The sequence below is a fragment of the Aptenodytes patagonicus genome, chromosome 4 (genome assembly GCF_965638725.1).
Source record: "Aptenodytes patagonicus chromosome 4, bAptPat1.pri.cur, whole genome shotgun sequence".
Lineage (NCBI taxonomy): Eukaryota > Metazoa > Chordata > Aves > Sphenisciformes > Spheniscidae > Aptenodytes > Aptenodytes patagonicus.
This window is the reverse complement of record NC_134952.1, coordinates 85,212,321-85,233,821: the sequence shown is the minus strand read 5'-3', so window position 1 is coordinate 85,233,821 and position 21,501 is coordinate 85,212,321. Positions and strand designations below refer to the sequence as shown.

General features: G+C 45.3%; 3 protein-coding genes across 3 annotated transcripts; all 3 read right to left on the bottom strand.

Moving 5' to 3' along the window:
• Window positions 1-281: 281 nt before the first annotated feature.
• On the bottom strand, window positions 282-4,041 carry LOC143160149 (alveolar macrophage chemotactic factor-like). Its single transcript, XM_076337693.1, has 4 exons — window positions 3,961-4,041; window positions 1,829-1,955; window positions 1,593-1,676; window positions 282-924 (listed from the first exon to the last, which is right to left on the bottom strand). The coding sequence occupies exons 1-4, from the start codon at window positions 4,016-4,018 to the stop codon at window positions 900-902; spliced, it is 294 nt and encodes a 97-aa protein (XP_076193808.1). The 5' UTR covers window positions 4,019-4,041; the 3' UTR covers window positions 282-899.
• Window positions 4,042-9,201: 5,160 nt separating this feature from the next.
• Window positions 9,202-11,304, bottom strand: LOC143160148 (alveolar macrophage chemotactic factor-like). The gene is made up of 4 exons (XM_076337692.1): window positions 11,235-11,304; window positions 10,926-11,052; window positions 10,769-10,852; window positions 9,202-10,320 (listed from the first exon to the last, which is right to left on the bottom strand). Exons 1-4 carry the CDS (start codon window positions 11,302-11,304, stop codon window positions 10,302-10,304), a joined length of 300 nt encoding a protein of 99 aa, XP_076193807.1. The 3' UTR covers window positions 9,202-10,301.
• Window positions 11,305-18,542: 7,238 nt separating this feature from the next.
• On the bottom strand, window positions 18,543-20,490 carry LOC143160147 (alveolar macrophage chemotactic factor-like). Its single transcript, XM_076337691.1, has 4 exons — window positions 20,412-20,490; window positions 20,103-20,229; window positions 19,946-20,029; window positions 18,543-19,741 (listed from the first exon to the last, which is right to left on the bottom strand). Exons 1-4 carry the CDS (start codon window positions 20,488-20,490, stop codon window positions 19,723-19,725), a joined length of 309 nt encoding a protein of 102 aa, XP_076193806.1. The 3' UTR covers window positions 18,543-19,722.
• Window positions 20,491-21,501: the final 1,011 nt, after the last annotated feature.

Here is a 21,501-nt window from a genome sequence, read left to right as displayed (position 1 = left end):
TTCAGAATATTGCGTACAGTCTTCTTGTCCTTATGGTAAATTTTTATTTACTTTTCAGCCCCTGGTGCACTATGAATAAACCCTAACAATGGTTTGCAGGTAGCAAAACTCTGAGCATGTTTGAAAACATTAGAGAGATTTGACACACATTTTCTTCACATTTCATTTATGAAAAGTTGAATTGATGGCTTCTAAAAACCTTTTTATGGAAGAGTCCTTGTGACATTGATAGCTTGGTGACAAAAACAGAATTACTATGACTCTGCTGTTTTAAGGTTAGAGGTATATTTAATATGCATAACACCAAAAAAACAGTTTTAAACACTGAAATCTTACAGCATTTGTTTCATTCATTGCCCATATTGCCTCTAAGCAAGGTTTTTATTGATATCAAGAAGTTCCTTTTTCCCTTTCTTTTCTTTTTTAAATTTTTATTTTTATTTCAGTAAGACTCTCCTTTGGTTAATATTTCTTTACTTTGAAAACTACAGCCCTCTTAAACTAGACAAAACTACTTCATAGTCCTTCAGAAGGAAGCTTAGAGATGATTTGGTATAACTACAAGTTCAGTGAATGCTGAATCCGTGGTGTTGCTAAACCTGTGCAGGTGTTTCCAGCTGACCAATGCAAGGCTAGGGTTTGGTTAGGATACTGCTTTAAATGCCTCTGCAGTTAAGCACTGTGTAAGATTTTGCCATAAAATACCAGAGTCTGCTAGTGCTGTGACAGCCTATTGAGCCCAGCAGTTTCCTTTTGCAGATGAACAGTCTGTGCATGGAGAGCAGTGAGGATAGAAAAAACTAGAGTGAAATTATGAATACTCTGACCCTAGAGACACTTAAAGGCTAATGGCATTTCTATGCAGCTTTCTCTTGCTCGCAGAGATGCCTCTGTTTCCTTTACTGACGCCGTTTCTTGGATGAACTGTAATACAGATATTGTAATGAATTACAGCAGGCACAAAACAGTGAGATTAATTTACAAACACCGAAACCAGACAAAAACAAAGTCCCTTTTAGTGGAAAATAAAACAATTATTTTCTTTTTTGTTTCTTTTTAGCTGAGTGTTTGTTTAATTTGCACTAGGAGGAAATCACTTGAAAGTATTCTAGAATAAGTTTGCCCAGATAGCTATTGTGTGTAATTTATCTCCGAGGAGATGCACCCACCCACAAACACAAGAGAAGCTTGTCCTAATGATCATCTTGTCTCTCGGGCAGACCAGTTGGCGCAGGGCAGTGCTAAACAACACTTCTGTATTGCTTCCAAGACTGTTCCTCCAGAAAGCCCAAACATTGCCCTTGGCAATGTGGAGCTGAACACAACCCTGAGGTACCCTGGATCAATATACTTGTTTGAAAAGTATGACACGTAACAGTTTGTTTTAAATTACTGAGGTATGTCAGGTAGGCCTTGTTTCTGCCTTGTCCAAAGATCAACTAAATCTAGTCCTCCCGTATTCCTAGCCCTGCACTACTCAAATGGGTCTCAGTGGAAGAGCGCTGAAGATTGCACACACGTTGATGTTTATACTGGAGAAAACATGCCCTTTGGCAAAATAATTCCAGTTACTAGGTAATCCTGGCAGTTACCTGTGTAGAATCCTGTTAATTATCATCTTCACCCATTTGGCCTGGGGATCTAAACAGATTTGCTGGCTGTTCTTCAGTGTTGCTCTGCAGTGGAATGAACATTTCACTTTAGTTAATATTGGCACCTGAGGAGGTCAGAGGAGGACGCAGACAAGGCTGAGAATTATAACCTTAAGGGCTGCCAAGTCTTCAGCATTCATAAGCCATAACTTCTCTTGCCTGCCGACTTTACTTACATGATTTCCACAGCGTTGCAGTGTGGGCCCTTAGGAATGATTTCTACGTTGGCCAGGTGCTTTGGCAACATTAATCCTGTGACAGTCTGGATGCAGTGACACCGCAGCTCCGCTGTCAGCATCATCTCTGCGAGGAAAGGAGAGGGAAGCTTATAATGTCTGCAGCTGAACCAAACTAACAATGAAAATCTTAATTAGAGAAAGCAGAAGGGATAAAAAGTTCATGCCTCAAGGTACAAATGGATTGCTATTCACAGGTTTAAGGTAGTACCTTCACTGAGCAAGACCAGGGCATTTGAGATCTGCAGACTTTGTACAGGTAACAATTTATAAGTTCCCATTATTACTACAGTTATTTTGGCTTCCCACAATATCAAGTGCAACGAAAGGCTACTGGGAGTGTGGGGCTCCTATCTTATGAGAGGAAGAAAAAGCTAGCTGAAGAGGCAGATAGCTACTCCCCTTGAGTAGCCTGGAGGTGAAACCTGTTTTGGCTAAAATTCTACACTGGTGCCTGGTGTGAAAAAGCCACGAAAATATTCAGCTTAGAAGCTTAATCAAGATGCTGGGAAAGGTGTGTTTTGAAGCAACTCTGGGTAAGTACTAGGAGCAAGAAACCCAACAAGCTTTGGGATGGAGTTTGGTTAAATTATGCCACACATTGTACAGCACCCAAGTCCATGGACTGAATTTGCTGTTACCTGACAGTCTTTCCAGACCCGCGTTGCCCTAGTGAAGCAAAAAAAAATGTTATCCCAGCTTTAGGGATTGAGCACAGAGCACCAGAGAGGTGGTGGAAGTTATCCAAGATCACAAGCCGTGAAGCCCAGGCCCTTCCCAGCTCCACCCGCTGCAGACACTGGGGTATCTTCCTGTTTTCAAGTCAGGTATCAGAGGTTAAAATGCACAATCGCAACTCTCGCATTTGTCCAATGTTCCTACTAAGGCAAGCCTCATCTTCAGCTTGAAATTCCTGACAGTTGAACCGTGGAATATATTTGAAAGAGGAGTTTCAGTACTTTGAGGGCAGTATCAACAAGAAGCAAAGACAAGCTCCAGCTAAATGAATGTGGGGCACGTGGACACTTACTGAGATGCGTAGGGCTGCAGGAGCCCAAATCCCAGTCAGTTCATCACTCCTCTCTTACTGTGGGTAGTCTTGACATACCCTAAGACCAAACAGCAAACCCCTTTACCTCACCCTGTGCTAGTTCTTGTAGGGATGATATGATCATCCACCTATTTCCCTTCTTCACTTATCTTCTGCCCAGCTGCATCTGCCGGTGCTGCTTCTGGCTGACCAACACCTCCCTACCTACCTGACAGACAGCAGAAACAAATGCACTTGAAAGTCAGGCATTGCGAAGCACAGAGCATTGCAGCAGAGCAGCAACATCCCATCTGCAGGCTCAAGAGAAGAAAATGAGATTCCCACAGGCTGTGCCAGGGCTTCACTGCAGGTGTGTATAATAATACAGGCATCCTGTTAGCCAGTTGCCCAGCCTGGAGGTTGGCCACACCCAGCTCTGTTCCGGTTCAGGAGAGACTGCAGATGTGTGTCTTCCCAAAGTGAAGCCAGGACGTAGTAGGAGCTAGCATCTACATGGTGCTGAGGCTTGGAAGCATTCCAGACCCCTAAACTTGGCATACTTTCTACCCACAAAATACTTCCTGGATTTTCCCAGCAGAGTTTGTTTTTTTTTCCCCTCATGCTTCTCAGGAAAGAGCTTTTACAGATGGCTGTTGATTAGAAATAGATTGATTCAAACTAAGTTGAATATTCCAAGCATTCATCTCAGAGCCTGTTATCATAAAAGCAGCATGAAAAGTGATAGCAATGCCATATGCCACACAGTTATTGCAGGCTATCACTTCTGAGGCCCTGGTTGTAATCTCATTTTTCTCAGAATATTTAAGGGACAAGTTCACCAATGTCAGTGAATCTCCACTAGCAGAAGAGTAATAGGAGACAAGAAATAAACCCACTCTGACAGTCGGTGAATATGTTTTTCTTGACCTGCTACTTCAAAGACAGCGTATGGAAGTCCTACACACCTTGAAAACATTCTGTTCAGCTAAACCATATTGCAGAAGAATTGTAATACAAAGGAAAATAAATTGAATTTTCTTACCAGGAAACTGGCCCATAAAAGAGAGAATCAGGAGGAAGATTACAGTCTTGCTATCCATGACTGCTCTCTGTGCCTTCTTACGGTGAACTGAAAACACACTCCGCTGTGTCTTCAGACCCTCATGGGACTGCTGACATGGTTATACTCCAGGATTTGCTTCTCATGCACATACAGATGGAATTACTTTCGCTCGTGCTTTTGCCACAACCAGAACAAGTGGTGGGAAAACCTGAGATGAAACAGCTGGAGATAACACACCTGAAACCGAGTAGTAAGTTGGAGCCACTCTGCTTGCTGTGATTCCCTCTTAATTCCAAGAAAACAGTAAAATACTAAGAGAGAATAACATGCTGGTTAACGGAGTGAGGGAGGTATTAAGCTTCATCAGTTGTCATCATTTATAGCTCAGTACTTGCTTAATTTTCTCTCAGTGCTGAAATACAAGACAGAATCAACTTCATAATAGAACATTGGCAAAAATCTAGGTGATTGTGTTATTTGGATAGGATGAGGAAGTCAGAGCATTATCGCATTAAGACAGTGATCTTTAAGAATTTCTTACATATATTTATCTGCTATCCCATATAACACCCAGCAAATTCATGGGCCAGAAAGGGCCAGGGACTCTTCCTGTAGCTGAGGACACACTTGTCTGTAGGAAGAGAGACTTCAGCTGTATGGACGAGACACGCCATGCCACGTGCTCTGATGTCCAGAAAACAGCTCCTGACCTCTTGCATTTATTCATACCATATAATAGTAATAAAAAAAAAAAAAAAAGATTTTAAGAAGGTTTGAGTTTTCAACACCTCTGAATATTAGGCGGTGTTTTAGAAAGCACTTAAAGCTATGCTTTAACTTTGTCATTCCAGCTCCCATTCCTTTGAAAGGGAACTAATAATGTGTGGTTCACGATTTTGTTTAATGAGGATTTGAGTTACTTGTGCAACACCACACATGCAAAAAAAACCCAGCTGTGGAAACACTGGGAACAGCCACCATCTCCTCATGCTCCCTTCTACGCCCTTAGCCCTCTTGGGTTTTACTCTGTTCTCAGTCAAGGACAATTTAATTCCTTCCTGCAAGTCCCTTCAGATTTGCAAGCACAAAGAGGCTGCCTCTTACTATGCTCTTGCATTTAACCCTATTGAATACGTCTCTTTTTTCAGATCTCTTCTTCCTGCTTCTTTCTAGGTGTCTCTCCCGAGAGGAAAATTCAGATCTATACTAAAAAAATGCATGCATTTGCCACACCGCTGGTCGCTGTCTCCTGGCCTATGACCAGACACGCACGCTGCACGCGGCTTTTGATTCCAGTCCGGCCCTGCCTTCTCTTGTAATGAATTGCTGATCATTTTGCTACACCTAAAATATTGTATTCAGAAAGGATTCCTGAAACTGAGGCACTCGGTTCTATCCGGTCGACGATACAGAACCGTTTTGTGTTGTTATGCAAGTGAGTGGTAGCTCACAAAATGAACAGATATTTGTGGTTTTGTGTGTGTATTTGCATATTGTGAAATTGGTCATTTCATGAAATGACCAAAATGTGTTGGTATTTTTAGAAAATGACTGAAAGAATAGGTAAAAATGTTAAGAAGTACCTAATTACAATATTTTGGATTATTAACTCGAAAGTACAAGTAAGAATGTTTTTTCTAAAGCATGTATTTAGAAAAGCATTTGCTTTCAAAAACAGTAAAGCTTGCCACTCTACAGTTCTAAGATTATTTTCACAGCTGAGGTTATTTCATAAAACAATGGAAAACTTTAGGGTTTTTGCGAAGTGAACAGTTCACAGTAGAAAAGTATCATTGGTTACTGCAAGGACCGGGATAAAAGAATTGTTTTACGTGTATCTGTAGATACGCCTTTCTGAGAAGTTGCTAACATTTCCTGCAAAATAACCTTTCAGCTTTGGGCCATATATTGATTTGCATAGAGTTTGACTTCAGTCGTTTATAAATAACGTGGAGGCACATGTTTTTGCATTCTCAGCAGGTGTCAGCTGCCAGGCTGCTCTGCTGTATCTGAACACCTCTGTGACACTGTAATACTTGCATTTTTGTAATCAGTGGAGGAACCTGCACCTCCTGGTCCGATAACCGCAGCCCAATGGGCTTGTTACCACCACCTGAAAATTTATAATCTCAAGCTTGTCCTTAAAGGAGAACAACTAGGGTGCAAGGCAAGGCATAAATTCTGGGACTGGCAAGGGACTTTTGCTCTGAGACCAACAGAGGAATATCCCGTGGAATTCCGCAATGAACAGGAAAAACCTCTGCAAAACCAACAAGGTTGGGCTCTAGGCATATAGTGACAAACGGCATCAATGGGATGGTCAGGAAGGTAGACTTGTGGTTTCAGCATAATAATGAGGTCCACTGGAAATGTGAACTGCATTGGTCCGGTCTTGGAAAGAGGCATCCATTTCTGTGGTGGAGTTAGGATGATTGAAAAAGAGCTGGATGGTAGAAGTAGGAGGGAAGGAGAAGCCAAGTGCAACTCCGGTTCTGCAGCCCTACACAGTGTGACTAGAGGTGAGACAGAAGAGGGCTGAGGTCATTTGTCATTGTGCTTCCTTTTTGGGAACTTTTTGCTCTGCTTGGAGAAGTGGGAAATCCAGTAGACTTGCTTCAGCGTCTGGATGAGCCTCATCAGAAACTGCCTAGAGCAGTGAGGTCTCATTGTATGGTGGTGTAACAGGTGACACTGTTTTTCTGTGTGTCTGCAGTAGAGCTGACATCGCCTGTGTGGAAGAAGCGAGTTGGCTAGCATAGGTCCAGTCGCAGAGCTTTGGTAGCCAGACGTGTTGCGTATGCCTGGGTTTGAAAATGGCCTCCTTGAATTCCTGAAGGGTGTTTTGAACCAGGAGGTGCTAGTCCATTAGAATGCCAGGAAAAAAGGCAGTCAGGCTCTTGTTTTTCTCTGTCAAGTATTGCTTAAAATGCCATTTATTAGAGCTATCACTATATAGAAGAAGAGGGTAGTAAAGATAGTCTTCCGTCCCTTCAGATGCTGGTAACCCTAGGTTCTGTGGTACCAAACGGGGCTCCAGTCAGGGCACAGCTTTCTGTGCAGATCCTGACTGTGGAAAGGTTACCCCACAGAGAGTCATTCAAGCTTCTTTGAGGCTTTTCTGAAAAAACAACTCTATTTATCATTTCTACTGACCAGCATTGAGTGGGAGCTCCCTGCAGACCTCTCCGTTACAATGAGCTGGCTAAATTTATCCTGCAGCCGAGGGGTATATGCAGTACGGCACAGGTCGGAAGGTCAAGCTATATGTGCAGTGCAGCACAGCATGGGCCTGGGCCTACTCCGGTTAACTGAGTTAGGTGGATCACCGACTCCACAATGCACAGGTGAATCTCAGTCAGGATAACTACAAGGGGGGCCTCTGGCTTAGCTGCCAAATGGCACAGGGACCTAAACCCATGTGAAACAGAACTCCCACGGAGAGGAAAAAGAGCAAAGTTTCTCTTTTTCTCGCTAATAAAAAGGGAAATATAGTCTAAAAGAGGGCAAAACGTTGAAAAACGCAAAGAAGAAACAGTCTATTAGCATAAAGTTTGACAAGGAAAATGTTCTTGGGGAAGACAGTAAATAATCACTCCATCTCACTTAGCAATGTGGACTATGGGGGAAAACTCTGAATATTTTTGTCTGACAAATAGTATCACAGTCATTTGGAAGCTGCTGGTTTTCCTTACAGCCAGATTTCACCATATGACTGAACCAGTAACACTAGTCATTTAAATACCTTCAGCTTCTAGGTAGTTCACATTATGACCCAGTGGAACAGCCAGTTGGGTATAGAATATCTATCATTTGAGTCATTTTGTGATTTCATAATATGCAGTTGATCTAAGCAGATGTGTGCGTGTGTGTGTGTATATATATATACAGTTGTCATATTGTAAAATCTACCCTTTGATAGACTTTTTTTATTCAATTATATACATATATGTAAGTAACCCCTCCCATTCTCCATTGCTTTTTGGCATGTAGCTTTGTTCAGCTGACACTCTCCCGTAATTTCTTCTCTCTTTAATGTTTGCAAAGTTGCATAATTGGATTGTTTTTCTCAGATGCAGGACATCTTTTTAGCCCTTTGCTACTCTGAATTTCTGCACTCATCTGATGGATAAGTCAGGCAAAATAAATTATTTTCCCTGGAAAGGGTTTTAGAATAGCAAGACTTTTTCCCTTCAAAAGGAACAGTAGGAAGATGGTATCACTAAAAAAAAAAAAAAAATAATTTCTCCTTTTCTGAGTGATGTAACTTTCTCCTAACCACAACAGCCTAAATATTGGACTTTAAAATTCTGGCATTACAGAGAGAAAAGCTATTTTATACATCAAGAAGTTTTCAAAATTCAGTAAGATTTTTCTCTGTGTCCACAACTCGGAAAAGTAACATCCAGTTACTTGCTAGGTAAAGAGGAAGAAATAAGGAACAAAGACAATCCTTGTTCATATGAATTTGCTTTCCAACGATTCCTCTCAAAGAAAAGCTAGACTGTGTTATGAGGATGAGCCAGCTTTCTTCAGGTGTCACAGGAGAACACTGTATGACTCCTAGTTGTGTCAACAAGGCCAGGCTATGGTTATACCTTCAGAAAAGGTTCTATTGAATTTCATGAGCAAACAGCAATTGATTTTTCTGTCACTAGTAAGTACTATGTACCTAGTAATTGAAGACCTTGTTTGCACTAGAAACGTGCACTAAAAAAGAATCCAGAGGTGGAGATTCTTTGCTTTAAAAGGTGTCAGGGCTCCTTGCTACAGCTGGGACCTGAACAATTTGGTTTTCTGGAAACAAATTTACTGTTGTAGTCTGTCATGGTTTCTTACCGCAGCAGACACTGTTGCTCCTTCTCACCCAGCAAAACATGTTTAACTTTAAACACAGCCCCACTTTAAGTTAAACCAGAATACAAGTTCCTGCAGATTGCGGGGGCTTACTTGGATTCAATACATCCATCCTGGGGTTTACCTCTCTTCACATCGGCAGCTCCGAGGGAAGGGTTTAAATAATGTGCCTCTGAATCTAAAAGCACATTTGCTCAGTACAGAGTGTCCCTGACACTTCAGAGGGAGCTGGACCGCATGTGTGCCCACGAACCCCTGCACACGCACAGAGGTTACTGCTTCCCTGCTTCCCAGCTAGCCAAACTGATGCAGGTACACAGGTCCATCTTAACATGGAATTCACCAAAAAAATCAGTATATTTTTCAACAAGAAAATATTTTTATTGCGTCATATTTCATTACATTATCATTTCATGATAAACCCACCTTTTCACATAAATACATTTTTCCAAAGGAGAATAAGGAACATTACTTATTATATATGAATAATGACAGTATGTCATACAGTATGTCATACAAGTAGACATAAAATACCTGAGCCTCTTCAGAACATTTACTGTTCCTTTACATCTTGTGTATAAATACCAAATAATTAAATGTAAACTCATTTAAAAACAAACCAACCAACCAACCCCAACATTATCTTGTTAGAAACCAAAACAATCTTGGCATGAAACCCCACAATTTCATGGAAATTCTTAAACTGTTATAAGTATTGAATAGAATGAGATTTCAGGAGCAAGCTTTCTGTAATTTCATTGTGCAGTATCTTGTGCAAAAATATCCTAGGCATTTTGCAGTAAATGCTAGTAAGTTATAGTGGGGAAAAAAGATTTAGCAAAATATTCTGAGCCCAAGGCTCATTTAGGCAGCAGATTGAGCATGGCAGCACAGTGCTGCGCTTGCCTCAACCAGTTTTTGTTCCCGTGTAATCCTGAACAGGCACTAAAATGCCAGGTGCCAGACCGCACTCAAACTTAGTGATCTTGTTATTCCTAACGGAAGGATTACCCACTGTCATCAGCACCACCCATTCAAACCTCTGTATATCACACTATCTGTGGACATTTGCACAATGGTCTCCATGACGGACCCATCTTCTTTTCAGGTATTAATGGTATTTATAAGAACTTGTTGGCAAATAGTATTTGGAGAGAAGGAGCTTGCACAAAGGTGGGGCTACTCAAATTGTGAGAACTGCAGCAAAGTCGCCGAGACGTGCCTAGCAAAGCCTATGCTGTCTTATCAAACGGATTGAATCACTTTAGCTCAGTCAAAAAATACATACGTGGGAACAGGCAATAATAAATATGAGGGGAGGGGAGAGTCCTAGAGGGACTGAACATCGAACAGCTTGTCTACAAACTCATGAAAACTAATGAGTCGGGCTATTATCTTCTTCCAGCATCCATTTACTGGTATCTTCTGGCAAACACAGATAGCTTCATTTGGAGATGTTTCTTCCCTCAGAGCTGGTTAGGTGAACTGCAACAGGCAGAATTCAAATTATAAAGCCAGTCAGGAAATCTTTCCTTAAGTCTTCTTGCATGCCCCAGATAATAAGTCCCACAGGAGATGCGTCTTCTGGAAAAGATGCCTGATGGTGATGGTGGACCACACTGGTCTGGTACTGTGGCTGGATTTGCATTTAATCAGGCATTTGCTGCAGATACTCTACCTGACCTGCAGGGTTTTCTCTTCCCAACAAAGAAGCCACTTCTTGGCCAAGTTTGTGGCATAACTAAGCAGATTTCCCCATAGAAATCAATGGCAGAATGTGGCTTCTTATTCCTGTGACACCCACACTGGTTTCAAACCCAGCCAAAAGCTAAGCTTGACCTCCAAAAGGGCTTGCGGTAGCGTTAGCTGCTGCGCAGCACACATCCCCGTCCCCGTACAGAAAGCAAGAGCTGCCCCAGCCCCCGGCAGGTACCTGTTGAGGATCCTGGTGACGATGAGCTTGACCCAGGGTGCGGAGGGGCTCAGGCAGACCGTCTGTCCCTGCTTCGTCGTGGCTCTGCGGGGCGAAGAGGGGGGTAAGGCCGGGGCCGGGGCCGGGGCCGGGGTGAGGACCGGGGCCGGGCACTTACATGACCTCGGGCACGGCGCAGTGCGGCCCCTCGGCGACGAGCTCCACGCGGGCCAGGCGCCGCGGCGGGATCACCTCGGACACGGTCCGCACGCAGCGGCAGCGCAGCTCCCCGGCCAGCGGCGCACCTGCCAGGCGGGAGGCGCCGCCTGAGCCTCGGCTCCGGGGCCCCCCGCGGCCCGACCCGACCCCCCCCGACCCCCCGCCGGGCCCTGGGGGCGCCGGCACCCCGCGCACCCCTGCCGGGACCCGTCCGCGGACGGCTGGGTGCCCCCGGCTCAGCCTGCCGGGCGGGCCCGCAGCCGCTTACCCCGGCAGAGAGCGGCGGCTGCGGCCAGGAGGAGGAGGAGGAGGAGGCGGAGGCGGAGGTGCGGGCTCATGGCTAGTGCTGGGGGCGGAGGTGCTGCGGGAGCCGTCTCTGCGGCCCCGTTGTCCGGGGGTGCTTTTATCCCCCGCCGGGAGCTGTCGGGCAGGAGAAACGTGATTCACTCACCGCCACGCATCTTTCTCTCCTCCCTGCACATCCTCGGGCGGCCGCTGCTCGCCCTCTTCCCTGCCTGTGACCCGCCAGGTCGGCGCGGCACGGCATGGCATTGCACCGCCCGGCACCCGGCAGCCTGTACGTGCGTGCACGGGCCGCGGGGTCGGGTTCCGTGCCCCGGCCAGTCTCCCGGCCCCACCGCTTCTGGCTGGAGGTGTCTGTTCAGCCAGCTCCACTTACCAGGAGCCCAGCAGTGCCAGGGAGCCAGCGGTGGGAACTCATACAGGAACGGGCTGTCGTTTAGACACCAGAATTTGGAGGTTAAATTTAGCCTTGCCCAAGTTTTCTTGAAGTTCATAAGCCTGAAAGATGCTAGTGGAAACTGAGGCATAAAATCCTTTGTCTTCTGCATCTAGGGATAAGTTCACATTTAGTTTTAGCACCTGGGTTTCTCTGCCAAGCACACAGTAATTTCATTGTGGATTTAGTTGTTAGCTGAAAGGCAAAGAGCCCTGAGCGTTATGCAAAGTAGTGAGTGGTAGGGGCCCTCTCCAGCCGGCTGGAGAGATGTCAAGGGTTAAAGTTTGCCAGAGGATCCAGTGATATGTCTGAGCAGCAGGTGCAGTCCAGAGGTACCAAAGCTATCCCACCCTTTCTTCCCAGTCTTTGAAGATCATGCATTGCTTTATTTCAGTCCTCCAGCTTTTCTTTGGACTGCTGTTGTGCTTCCTGGGGCAGTGAAGAGTGATTAAAAGTTTTCCCCTAAGATCTTTTCAAAGATGTAATAATTGTGTTAAATTTTTTCCTTGGTCTGGGCAGGAAAAGAACCAATTTGATACTAGGCAATGGACACCTCATTTCTTTTAACTTGGGCAGGGGGAGATGACAACACAGACCAATTTATTAGTGCAGTGTCTGCAAGCTTGTAAATCAACTCTCTGCTTAATTGCAAAATATTCTCAGGAAGAGGGGAGCTGAGAACACAGATAACTTTGTGTTCACAGTTAGTCCATCAAGTATTTCCCTGCACACTGACCAATTTGACTGCCTTGCTGTTAATGAGCTGACTTTTCTCCTCTTGGAGAAGAGTGTGGTGTGGAGCTGGGTGTGGACTCAGTGATTTGGGCATTGCCAAGACGGTTCTGTGGCTCTAGGTTCATCAGATCTGTAAGCCCTGGGCACTTGACTATTTCTTGCTTTTGCCACCCTGTAGGAAGTTACGGAAGCACTAAAGTAACCAGGAGGGGAAGATCTTAGAGCACTGTGGGTTTATATTTCTCTCCAAAGTGCCTGCCTCTTATCATGCTTGGTCTGCCAAAGGGTAGGGAGCGAATACCTAATTCCTACCCGTCTGTAATTCCTTCTGCCTTGCACATGAGTTTTCTGAAAGAACTACAGGTTCTAGCTCAATAGGTAAGCACCAACTATCAAACGCTAGTCTGGATACTAGTCCTTGCTCCACAACACCAAAACTCAGCTACAACCCTGCCCATTATTGTGAAATTTCCTTACAAGGTGCCAAGGGAAAAATGACGTTTTCATGCTGAGAATCCTGTTTCTCCAGTACAAAAATATTCAGAGTACAACCTGAAGTGATATGCTAGGTGTGCCAGATGCAAAGGGATCATAAAGACACCGACTAGATTCAAAATGTAAGGAATATAGTCTCTGTGAACTGTTGCTGACTTTTTTCTCCCCATATTTCAGGTTCCCCCCCCCCCCCCCCGCCCTCTATATAAACTAACATTTCCTGGCTTGTGGCTGTTTATATGATATGACATTGTGTGCTCGCTTTTGTTTATTTGGGAAAAATCTTTCCTATTCTATCAGTTTGTTTTTGTGCCAATGTTCTGTGCAAACAGACTTTCTGCTTTGGAAAGCACCAGCTGAACAGCAGCCTGGTTCTGAATGCAGTCGTCTTGGATTTCAGGGTAAAGACTTCACTTGTTGCGTGAAGTCCTCACCGCACTGACGTCAACGGCGACTTAGATGAAGCCGGCTTTTTATTGCTGACATCAGTTGTCACTTTAAGTAGACCAGGTATAAAAGAACAACTGGGGCTGACCTGCATTTTACCCCTTTTTTGAGCAATTCATGGAGGGCAGCAGTGGCTGAGCTCTTAGAAAATCGCTACGGATGGTATGTTAAGGGCCCGTCTCATGGAGGAAAAGGATTTCTCTGTTAGAGAGTGGCCAATGCCTCGTGTCACGTAGAAATGTGCATTAACAGAGCGTATTTCATTAGAGTAACTACTTCAGTCTTATCCAAATCTCTCAGCAGGAATTTATGTCCAGGAATGGGCTGAGCTAAATGAAATAGATAGCAATATCAATGATTACGTTAGTTTGGCAGTTAAACATGCAAGTGGTAAAACAGCAGTGACAAACTCCCCATACAGTGAGAAACTCCTCAATGGGCCTTCTGTCCCGTGGGTTTCAAACTATCAACTCCAGCGATAGGATCTTAAATTACATTACTTTCCTCTGCCTTCTCAAACATCTCGAAAGCCGCTTCCTAGTCTTTCTTGTCTCCGGTGGGAAATTTCATAGCAAATAATCGAGAGTGCCTTAAAAATACCAAACTACCTTCAAGTAAAGCTATGCTTCTTGTGAACTGGAAAAGTTTACATCTTTTTAGTAGAACAGTCATGTTCAAATTCTGGAGGACAGGTGTCTGTGGGATTTGGAACTTAAACTGTTCAGGGCTCATAAAATCAACTGGACAATGTACCCATGTTCTCCTGGGCCTAGCACCGCCTCCCTGTGCCGATACAGCTTTTCAAAGCAATCTGTTTTATTTTTCTTCAACTAGGAAAAATTCATTCACATACATTCATTTGCCACTGACTGGTCTTGATGTGAATTATAACATGAATCAGCATTAATTCAGCAGATAAGCTGTTAAGGTATATTGCTTTTAAAGGGAGATCTGAGCATTGAGCGGCTCATAACAATGAAATCATGATGTGTCAGGGAAGCAGAAAGTCACTGCAGAAAGAGGTGAAGAAGCTCTGAGATTGCTTCACCATGCCAAAAAGGAAATACTCTTCAATCAGCAAATGTGGCTTGTTGACAAATGTGTAGCATCTGCAGTGCTTATGAAAAAGCTTATTTGCTCAGTCATTTTCCTGTGATGTAATTAACCATTTTGTTTGACGTTCACAAGAACATTTATTGATGGGTTAGAATGTCTTCATTCTTTGACATATCAAACTCCTCAACAGCTGGCCTGACCTTTAGCCCAGTCTAGAGTTTTGGGAAAGTGTTGTGCAAATACCCGCCATACCAACAGAGAGAGAGGAAACTCGAGATGTACGAAGACTCAAAAAAATGTCTTATGTGCCCAGGAGCATTGCTCAGTCACTTCCCTTTAAGCTGTGCTAGGCTAACCCTACACATCTGGCTCTGTCAGGGTACACTCAAAGGAGTACTATCAGGACCATGTTTTAGAAAAAAAGGCAATAAAAAGTTAAATGAGCATCATTTATTCTGTCTCTGTCCCTGTGAAACAAGAACACCTTGTGCTGTTTGCATTGGTGCTCAGAATATCCTGGAACTATTCCTTTGTATTGGAGCCAATAAAATAATCTTTAATGAGGGCTGTGACTAGGAGGCAGCTGAAATTATGAATATGTGATCCACACTGTCACTTTTAGATAGACTCTCGACAAAGTTAAGAGGGAAATAATTCAGGATCATCCCATAGGAATGAACTCTTTCAAGGATTATGCCCTGGGCAATTAGCTGAATTTTGCAAACGGGATCAGCCCAACTTCCTGGCCAGACGTTTCCAGCTACAGGGAGATTCCCCTCCCTTTTCTAATTGACACAACTAGTGGGTCACACTTGGTCATTGGTTACTGGTGAGAGGTAAGAGAGGCTGACTGGTCCGCTGCCAGTTAGCATGATGAAAGGCCATAGGTATGCTCTCCTCTTGCACCAGTGCCTCCTGGAAGTAGGGATAAGAAAGGGAGGCAGATGAAATAATTTTCTTATGCCAGTGAGTATGAATCAGGGAAGCCCAAGGAGAAGGAGTAACTTTAAAAACTTTTATCTGTGATGAGGTTAGTGTGTCAAGAGGTGTATCTGATGACACAAAGAGAACAAGAACACATGTCGTAACGTAATGAAAATGTGCAATCTGCACAGCTCATCCTGCCGCTCTGCACAGACGATATTTTTAGGAAACTGAAGGAAGGCCCAGTAACATTAACCTCTCCTGGACACTGACGTGGTAGACCTGACCCTTACTCCCACTAGGTGAGGATTATTGCAATGGATGGTTAAGGTGCTTTGAGCAAACAAGTAGCAGAACTGATGAAATTGGTTTTCAATGGACTTGAGTTTTGCGATTGGATTCTCTGATGTCTAATTAGGTACACAATCCAGTCAAGAACTTCCCCCAGTTAAGGGCTCTAGTAACTTCTCTTTCTCTCTCTGCCTTAGGTTCTCTAGCGTGTTATGAAAGTGTGTCATGTGCTTACACTGCAGTCTTTTCCTCAGTGTGAGCACAATGGCAATTTCTACAACTATCTGTAGACTCTCAGAGAACATCTAGAAAGTTAGTATCTTTGATCCCAATACTTTGAAAATGGCCAATGCTCAAAAGTTGCCAGGGGAACAATCAATGCAGCTTCATCACATAATAGACTTTATTTACTAAGAAAACCAGGCTAGATGCTGCCAAATATATGTGCAACTGGATCTCAGTACTGTTCCACTCCCTGGCGGTCATCCAAATACAGTAATCATATTTGCAAAAAGCTGTGCAGACAGAAAATCCCTATGCCGTCTGTGGCAGCTACAGATGTGTAGCAGGGGAAGTGTGAAAAGGACATCCAGCCATTCCAGACCTATGTAAATATGTGTGTACTGATGTTGTGGTTTAACCCCACAGGCAGCTAATACCACACAGCCATTCGCGCACTCCCGCTACCCGCCCCAGTGTGATGGGGAAGAGAATTGGAAAAAAAAAGAGTAAAATTCGTGGGTTGAGATAAAGACAGTTTAATAGGACAGAAAAGGAAGGGAAAATTAATGATGATGATGATGATGATGATGATGATGATGATGATGATGATAAAAGAATATACAAAGCAAGTGATGCACAATGCAATTGCTCACCACCCACCGACCGATGCCCAGCCGGTCCCCGAGCAGCGGTCGCCACCCCCTGGCCAACTCCCCCAGTTTATGTACTGAGCATGACGTCCCATGGTATGGAATATCCCTTTGGCCAGTTTGGGTCGGCTGTCCTGGCTGTGCTCCCTCGCAGCTTCTCGCTGGCAGGGCATGGGAAGCTGAAAAGTCCTGGACTAGTGTAAGCACTACTTAGCAACAACTGAAACATCGGTGTGTTATCAACGCTATTCTCATACTAAATCAAAAACATAGCACTGTACTAGCTGCTAGGAAGAAAATTAACTCTATCCCAGCCGAAACCAGGACAACTGAGGAGATGGGGGTGGAGGTGGAAAGAAAGATACTCAGATGAGGACAAAAATGCTGAAATCCTGCTGCCACTGTCAAAGTGAGTTGAGATCATCACTGCCAAGCTTGTGCTCTCCCTCAGTTTGTCCTTCAGTCTCCTCTGACCACCTAGAAGTGCCCCAGTAGCCAGAGGATTCCAAAGGTCACAGAGGGAGTGCTGGGGCAGCCATGTCTCCTCTTTGCCCCGCCAAACAGCTTTGCCTTTCTGTTGTGAACTTCCTTATCTCCAGCCTTTTTTGACTGATGTAAGTGTAAGGAAGGGAGGAGCATGCCTGCCTTTCCTATTGGAGCAGCAGAATTTGCTTGGAGCGATGGCCTTGCAGCCAGATTTGTGTTAAGGCAGTGCATGTGTCCCCAAAACAGGGACAGGAGCCTCAGTCCTAGGCACTGTGCAAGTGTGGACCAAAGGGATCATTCTTCCTCAAAAAAGGCTTCCACAGCTGAGTCACAACAATCCACATGAACTGGGAAAGGCAAAGTCAGGTGTTGCAAACAACAGATACTGTAGTACATCCTCACGACTCCGACTGGACGTCTGCAGGGTGGATTTGTTACTGGAACAACTAGGCAATTTGCAAAGCAAGTTCTGTAGACACTTTAAATTCCACGTTCCAAACAATTTCCCTTTTATTAAAGAGAACAAGCAGCCTGGCCATGTTTTTCACAGAGGCTGGGAATTAACTTTATGAAGCCATCACAAATGTTGGCATGACCAGCATTTACTTAGGAGAGAATTTGCCTGAGGAACAAATTAGCAGCAGGTTAATCAGGGCTGAAATAGGTAGTATCACCCTTGCTTTACCCATAGCCTACCGCCTCCTGCTGCATTTTCATGGAGAATGTATTAGAAAAATACATCGTGAAAATAGTGCTGCTCCTTTGCAGTAGGTGAAATGACAGAAGCGTGTCAGCAGACAGAAAGAAGAGCCTCTTAGGCTTGAGAAGCCTGAGACAATCACACAGCTTCATATTTAAACTAGCGTCAATCTGTTATCGGCGATGAAGTTCTGTTATCTGACCTCTATGCCATCCAGACCGCAGTTTACTGGCTTCATTCTACCTAAACCAGCTCAGACTCGCTCCCTGCCCTTGACCTGCAAGGGGTCTGCCGAAAGGTCAGGGTTTCTTCTCAGCCTCTTGACGTGGCAGCGCTAGCTCATTTTAAGCACAGCAAGAGGATGGAAGGGTAAAACGTTTTCTCATAACCTTGTGAAGAAAAGGCCTAAGCCATTTGGCCATATGAAACCTGTCCTTTTTCTCATTTCAAAAGGAACCAGAAACTGGCACAAATATTTAGGGGGATGTGTGGGAAAGAGTTGTTTCATTGCTCCACATCCTATTGTCTCTAGCCCGGTTTTCAACTTCTAGGTGACTGCAGTGAAATGGAAGGGAGGAAAATGCTGGTGCTTTTCACATCAGCTTCCCAAATAATTTCATTTCCCTGCAAATGGGACCAAATAAAAGAGGCACAGTCCTACTGCTCTCAGTCCAGAACTCCCATGAAGGCAAAGGAATGCTGAGGATTGTAGTTTTGGAATGGTGAAAGTATATTGATGGGCGCAGCTTATACAAGCCATTAACTAAACCAACAAGATTTGATGTTGTAAGATCTGTCTTTTATGTTAACACATGGAAACAGACACCAGGCAAGTGTATCTAAATATTTATTTTTTAAAAAGCAAAACTCTAAGCAACAAGGGAAAATTTCTTAATTAGGAAACTTATATAGTAATAAAAACACTAGGAAAAAATCTTCCATTTGATTTACAGGAACTTATTACAGTTATTCTGGATAACTCATGATGCCTCTGCACAATGATTATACATATACAACTATGAGGGTTTCTTCAACATTTTGGAAAATGAGTAGATGAACAGAAATCATATGGTCTCACCGTGATGACATTTAAATACTAGTTTTTAAAAGTGGTGTAGATCCCCCTTCTTTTTAATTTTCTGCTGGACAGAAATATGAAGAGCAGAGGAAACTGCATATACACAACTCCAACAGGAATTTGGACTAGAATAAATAAACATCCAGCAACACAACAGCACATTCACTTACATATAACTTTATATATATTATGACATTATGCCATACAAAAAAAAGACATCACATGTCTAAGGTTGCAAGCAGCAAAACCCACCAGCTTCCTCAAAATGCAAACGCACAAGGTAAGCAGTGCTGTGCGTGCTAGGACTTCTGGCAGGAGAAGGAAACTACAAGTTGCTGATGAACTTGTATTGCTGACTGAACCTCTGGCTCTGGCACAGCAGGCTGCACGGCTTTCCCACAGTAGCTGGGAAAGTTTTTTTCCAGGCACATAGCTATACGATGTGCAAAACAAAACAAAAACGTGTTTTGGGAGGCAGCAGTTCCCTTCTTTACTCAGAGCTGCTATGTAGAATAAATGTTTCTATATGTTACTCAAGTCCTTACAAAGGTGTGTAGCATGGAAATATACTTCACGCTGATGCCAAAGCCTCAGCAGTGGTTTGCTGATGCTGGACCCCAGGCAGATTTTTTCCTGTGAAAGAATTCAGGATGTTCCCTGTATCTTTTCTCCTGCACAACACCCCAAAAGCAAGGTTTTAAAGGCAGTAAATTCGTACAGCACTTAGAATTGTGCTTTTCAGACAATGTCCAAATTAAAGATACATCTTGCATAGTACTTGCAATATTTAAATAAATACAATCAGATCTCATTACATTAAATAAAGTCTTCAATAAACAGGCTGAGCTCAAACGCAGTGCATTTCAAGAGAAGAAAGGCCCTGAAGCCTCAGGCTCAGCATCATCTCCCCTCCAGCAGGTTTCTTTCCCCCCGTCAGTTTTTCTGTGTGGAGCTGAAAGCAAAAAGCCAAGAAGACAGAGATCAGCACTGCCTGCCATCACCTGCGAGCCTTCAGCTTGCTGGGAAGCGGGGTACGGGGGAGGTGAAAGAGGCTGCCCCTCGCTTTACCGGGGGGGGTTCTGTGCGTGTGCTGCAGCCGGGGCCGCAGCCGCCCCGCTCCTTCCCGGGACACCCCCGCGGTGCACCCGGCAGGTACCTGTTGAGGATCCTGGTGACGATGAGCTTGACCCAGGGTGCGGAGGGGCTCAGGCAGACCGTCTGTCCCTGCTTCGTCGTGGCTCTGCGGGGCGAAGAGGGGGGTAAGGCCGGGGCCGGGGCCGGGGCCGGGGTGAGGACCGGGGCCGGGCACTTACATGACCTCGGGCACGGCGCAGTGCGGCCCCTCGGCGACGAGCTCCACGCGGGCCAGGCGCCGCGGCGGGATCACCTCGGACACGGTCCGCACGCAGCGGCAGCGCAGCTCCCCGGCCAGCGGCGCACCTGCCAGGCGGGAGGCGCCGCCTGAGCCTCGGCTCCGGGGCCCCCCGCGGCCCGACCCGACCCCCCCCGACCCCCCGCCGGGCCCTGGGGGCGCCGGCACCCCGCGCACCCCTGCCGGGACCCGTCCGCGGACGGCTGGGTGCCCCCGGCTCAGCCTGCCGGGCGGGCCCGCAGCCGCTTACCCCGGCAGAGAGCGGCGGCTGCGGCCAGGAGGAGGAGGAGGAGGAGGAGGAGGAGGCGGAGGCGGAGGTGCGGGCTCATGGCTAGTGCTGGGGGCGGAGGTGCTGCGGGAACCGTCTCTGCGGCCCCGTTGTCCGGGGGTGCTTTTATCCCCCGCCGAGAACTTTCGGGGAATTTCCCGGGCGCGGAATGGAGCCGAGGGGGGTGTGCCTGGCTGGGCTCCCGACCTCCTGTGCCTCGGGCTAGGTGGGGCGGCCGGGCCGGGCCGGACTCGGAGCCCCGTTAGCCCCTTTCCACCGCCGGGTGTCGGGTGCTGAAGGAGCGGGGCAGGGAGAGAAGGGGGGCTGCTCCCTGCCCCGAGAGGCTCCCAGCACAGCGGCTCTTTCAGGTACGGGGGAGGGGGAAGCATTTGTGCAGAGGAGTGGCATAGAAGGCTTGTATTAGTGGAGTGTACGTATGGAAATTTGCGTGTCTCCTAGTTGCAGGAAAAACAGATTTGCGGTTTTCAAAAGGCAGGTGAAGAAAGGGATGCTCGGGGGAGCAGCCCCCACTGGATGAGAGTGCGTAGTTGCACGGGGTTAGCCAGCAAGGCAAGGTCCAGAGCCCAAACCCTCCTTCGGCTCAGCACCATGCACATCTTTGTCTTCATGACCGTCAAGGCATTTTGCTAACTTTTGTTATAAAGCAGCAAAAAAGCAGTTTTCTGGGAGCTTTTAAAGAAAATTAGATGCAATTTTTCTGAGCTTTATTTACACATAGGTTTAGTTCAATTATGGTCAAAGCACTTTCTTTTATGATTAGTTTTGGTATGAAATATGACTTTGCACGTCCTTTTTTTGCAGGCGATCCTCTTTCTCTCTTCCACAGGTACTTGTGAACGTGAGTGGAGTTCAGCAAATCAAATTGTTCCTGGGTCAGGCTGCCATGTATCTTGTCCCAACAACTTGAATGCCTTGTGTATACCTAAAGCTTCTAGGTCAGTTTTTTTTGTACCACATGTCACGTGTTGCTTTGATTTATGACATGTTTATGGCTATGCAGGAATTTAAGATTTGCAAGTGTGTTCTTAGATCTCCCTTCCCCTGCAACTTT

Coding starts and splice junctions, on each gene's coding strand:
- LOC143160149 (XM_076337693.1), bottom strand. CDS start 4,018: ATGGATAGCAAGACTGTAATCTTCCTCCTGATTCTCTCTTTTATGGGC. Junction 1,677..1,828: donor TGCAACGCTGTGGAAATCAT/GTAAGTAAAGTC, acceptor ATTCCACTGCAG/AGCAACACTGAAGAACAGCC. Junction 925..1,592: donor ATTAACAGGATTCTACACAG/GTAACTGCCAGG, acceptor TCTGTATTACAG/TTCATCCAAGAAACGGCGTC.
- LOC143160148 (XM_076337692.1), bottom strand. CDS start 11,304: ATGAGCCCGCACCTCCGCCTCCGCCTCCTCCTCCTCCTCCTCCTGGCC. Junction 11,053..11,234: donor AGCCGCCGCTCTCTGCCGGG/GTAAGCGGCTGC, acceptor CCCGCCTGGCAG/GTGCGCCGCTGGCCGGGGAG. Junction 10,853..10,925: donor TGCGCCGTGCCCGAGGTCAT/GTAAGTGCCCGG, acceptor TTCGCCCCGCAG/AGCCACGACGAAGCAGGGAC.
- LOC143160147 (XM_076337691.1), bottom strand. CDS start 20,490: ATGAGCCCGCACCTCCGCCTCCGCCTCCTCCTCCTCCTCCTCCTCCTC. Junction 20,230..20,411: donor AGCCGCCGCTCTCTGCCGGG/GTAAGCGGCTGC, acceptor CCCGCCTGGCAG/GTGCGCCGCTGGCCGGGGAG. Junction 20,030..20,102: donor TGCGCCGTGCCCGAGGTCAT/GTAAGTGCCCGG, acceptor TTCGCCCCGCAG/AGCCACGACGAAGCAGGGAC.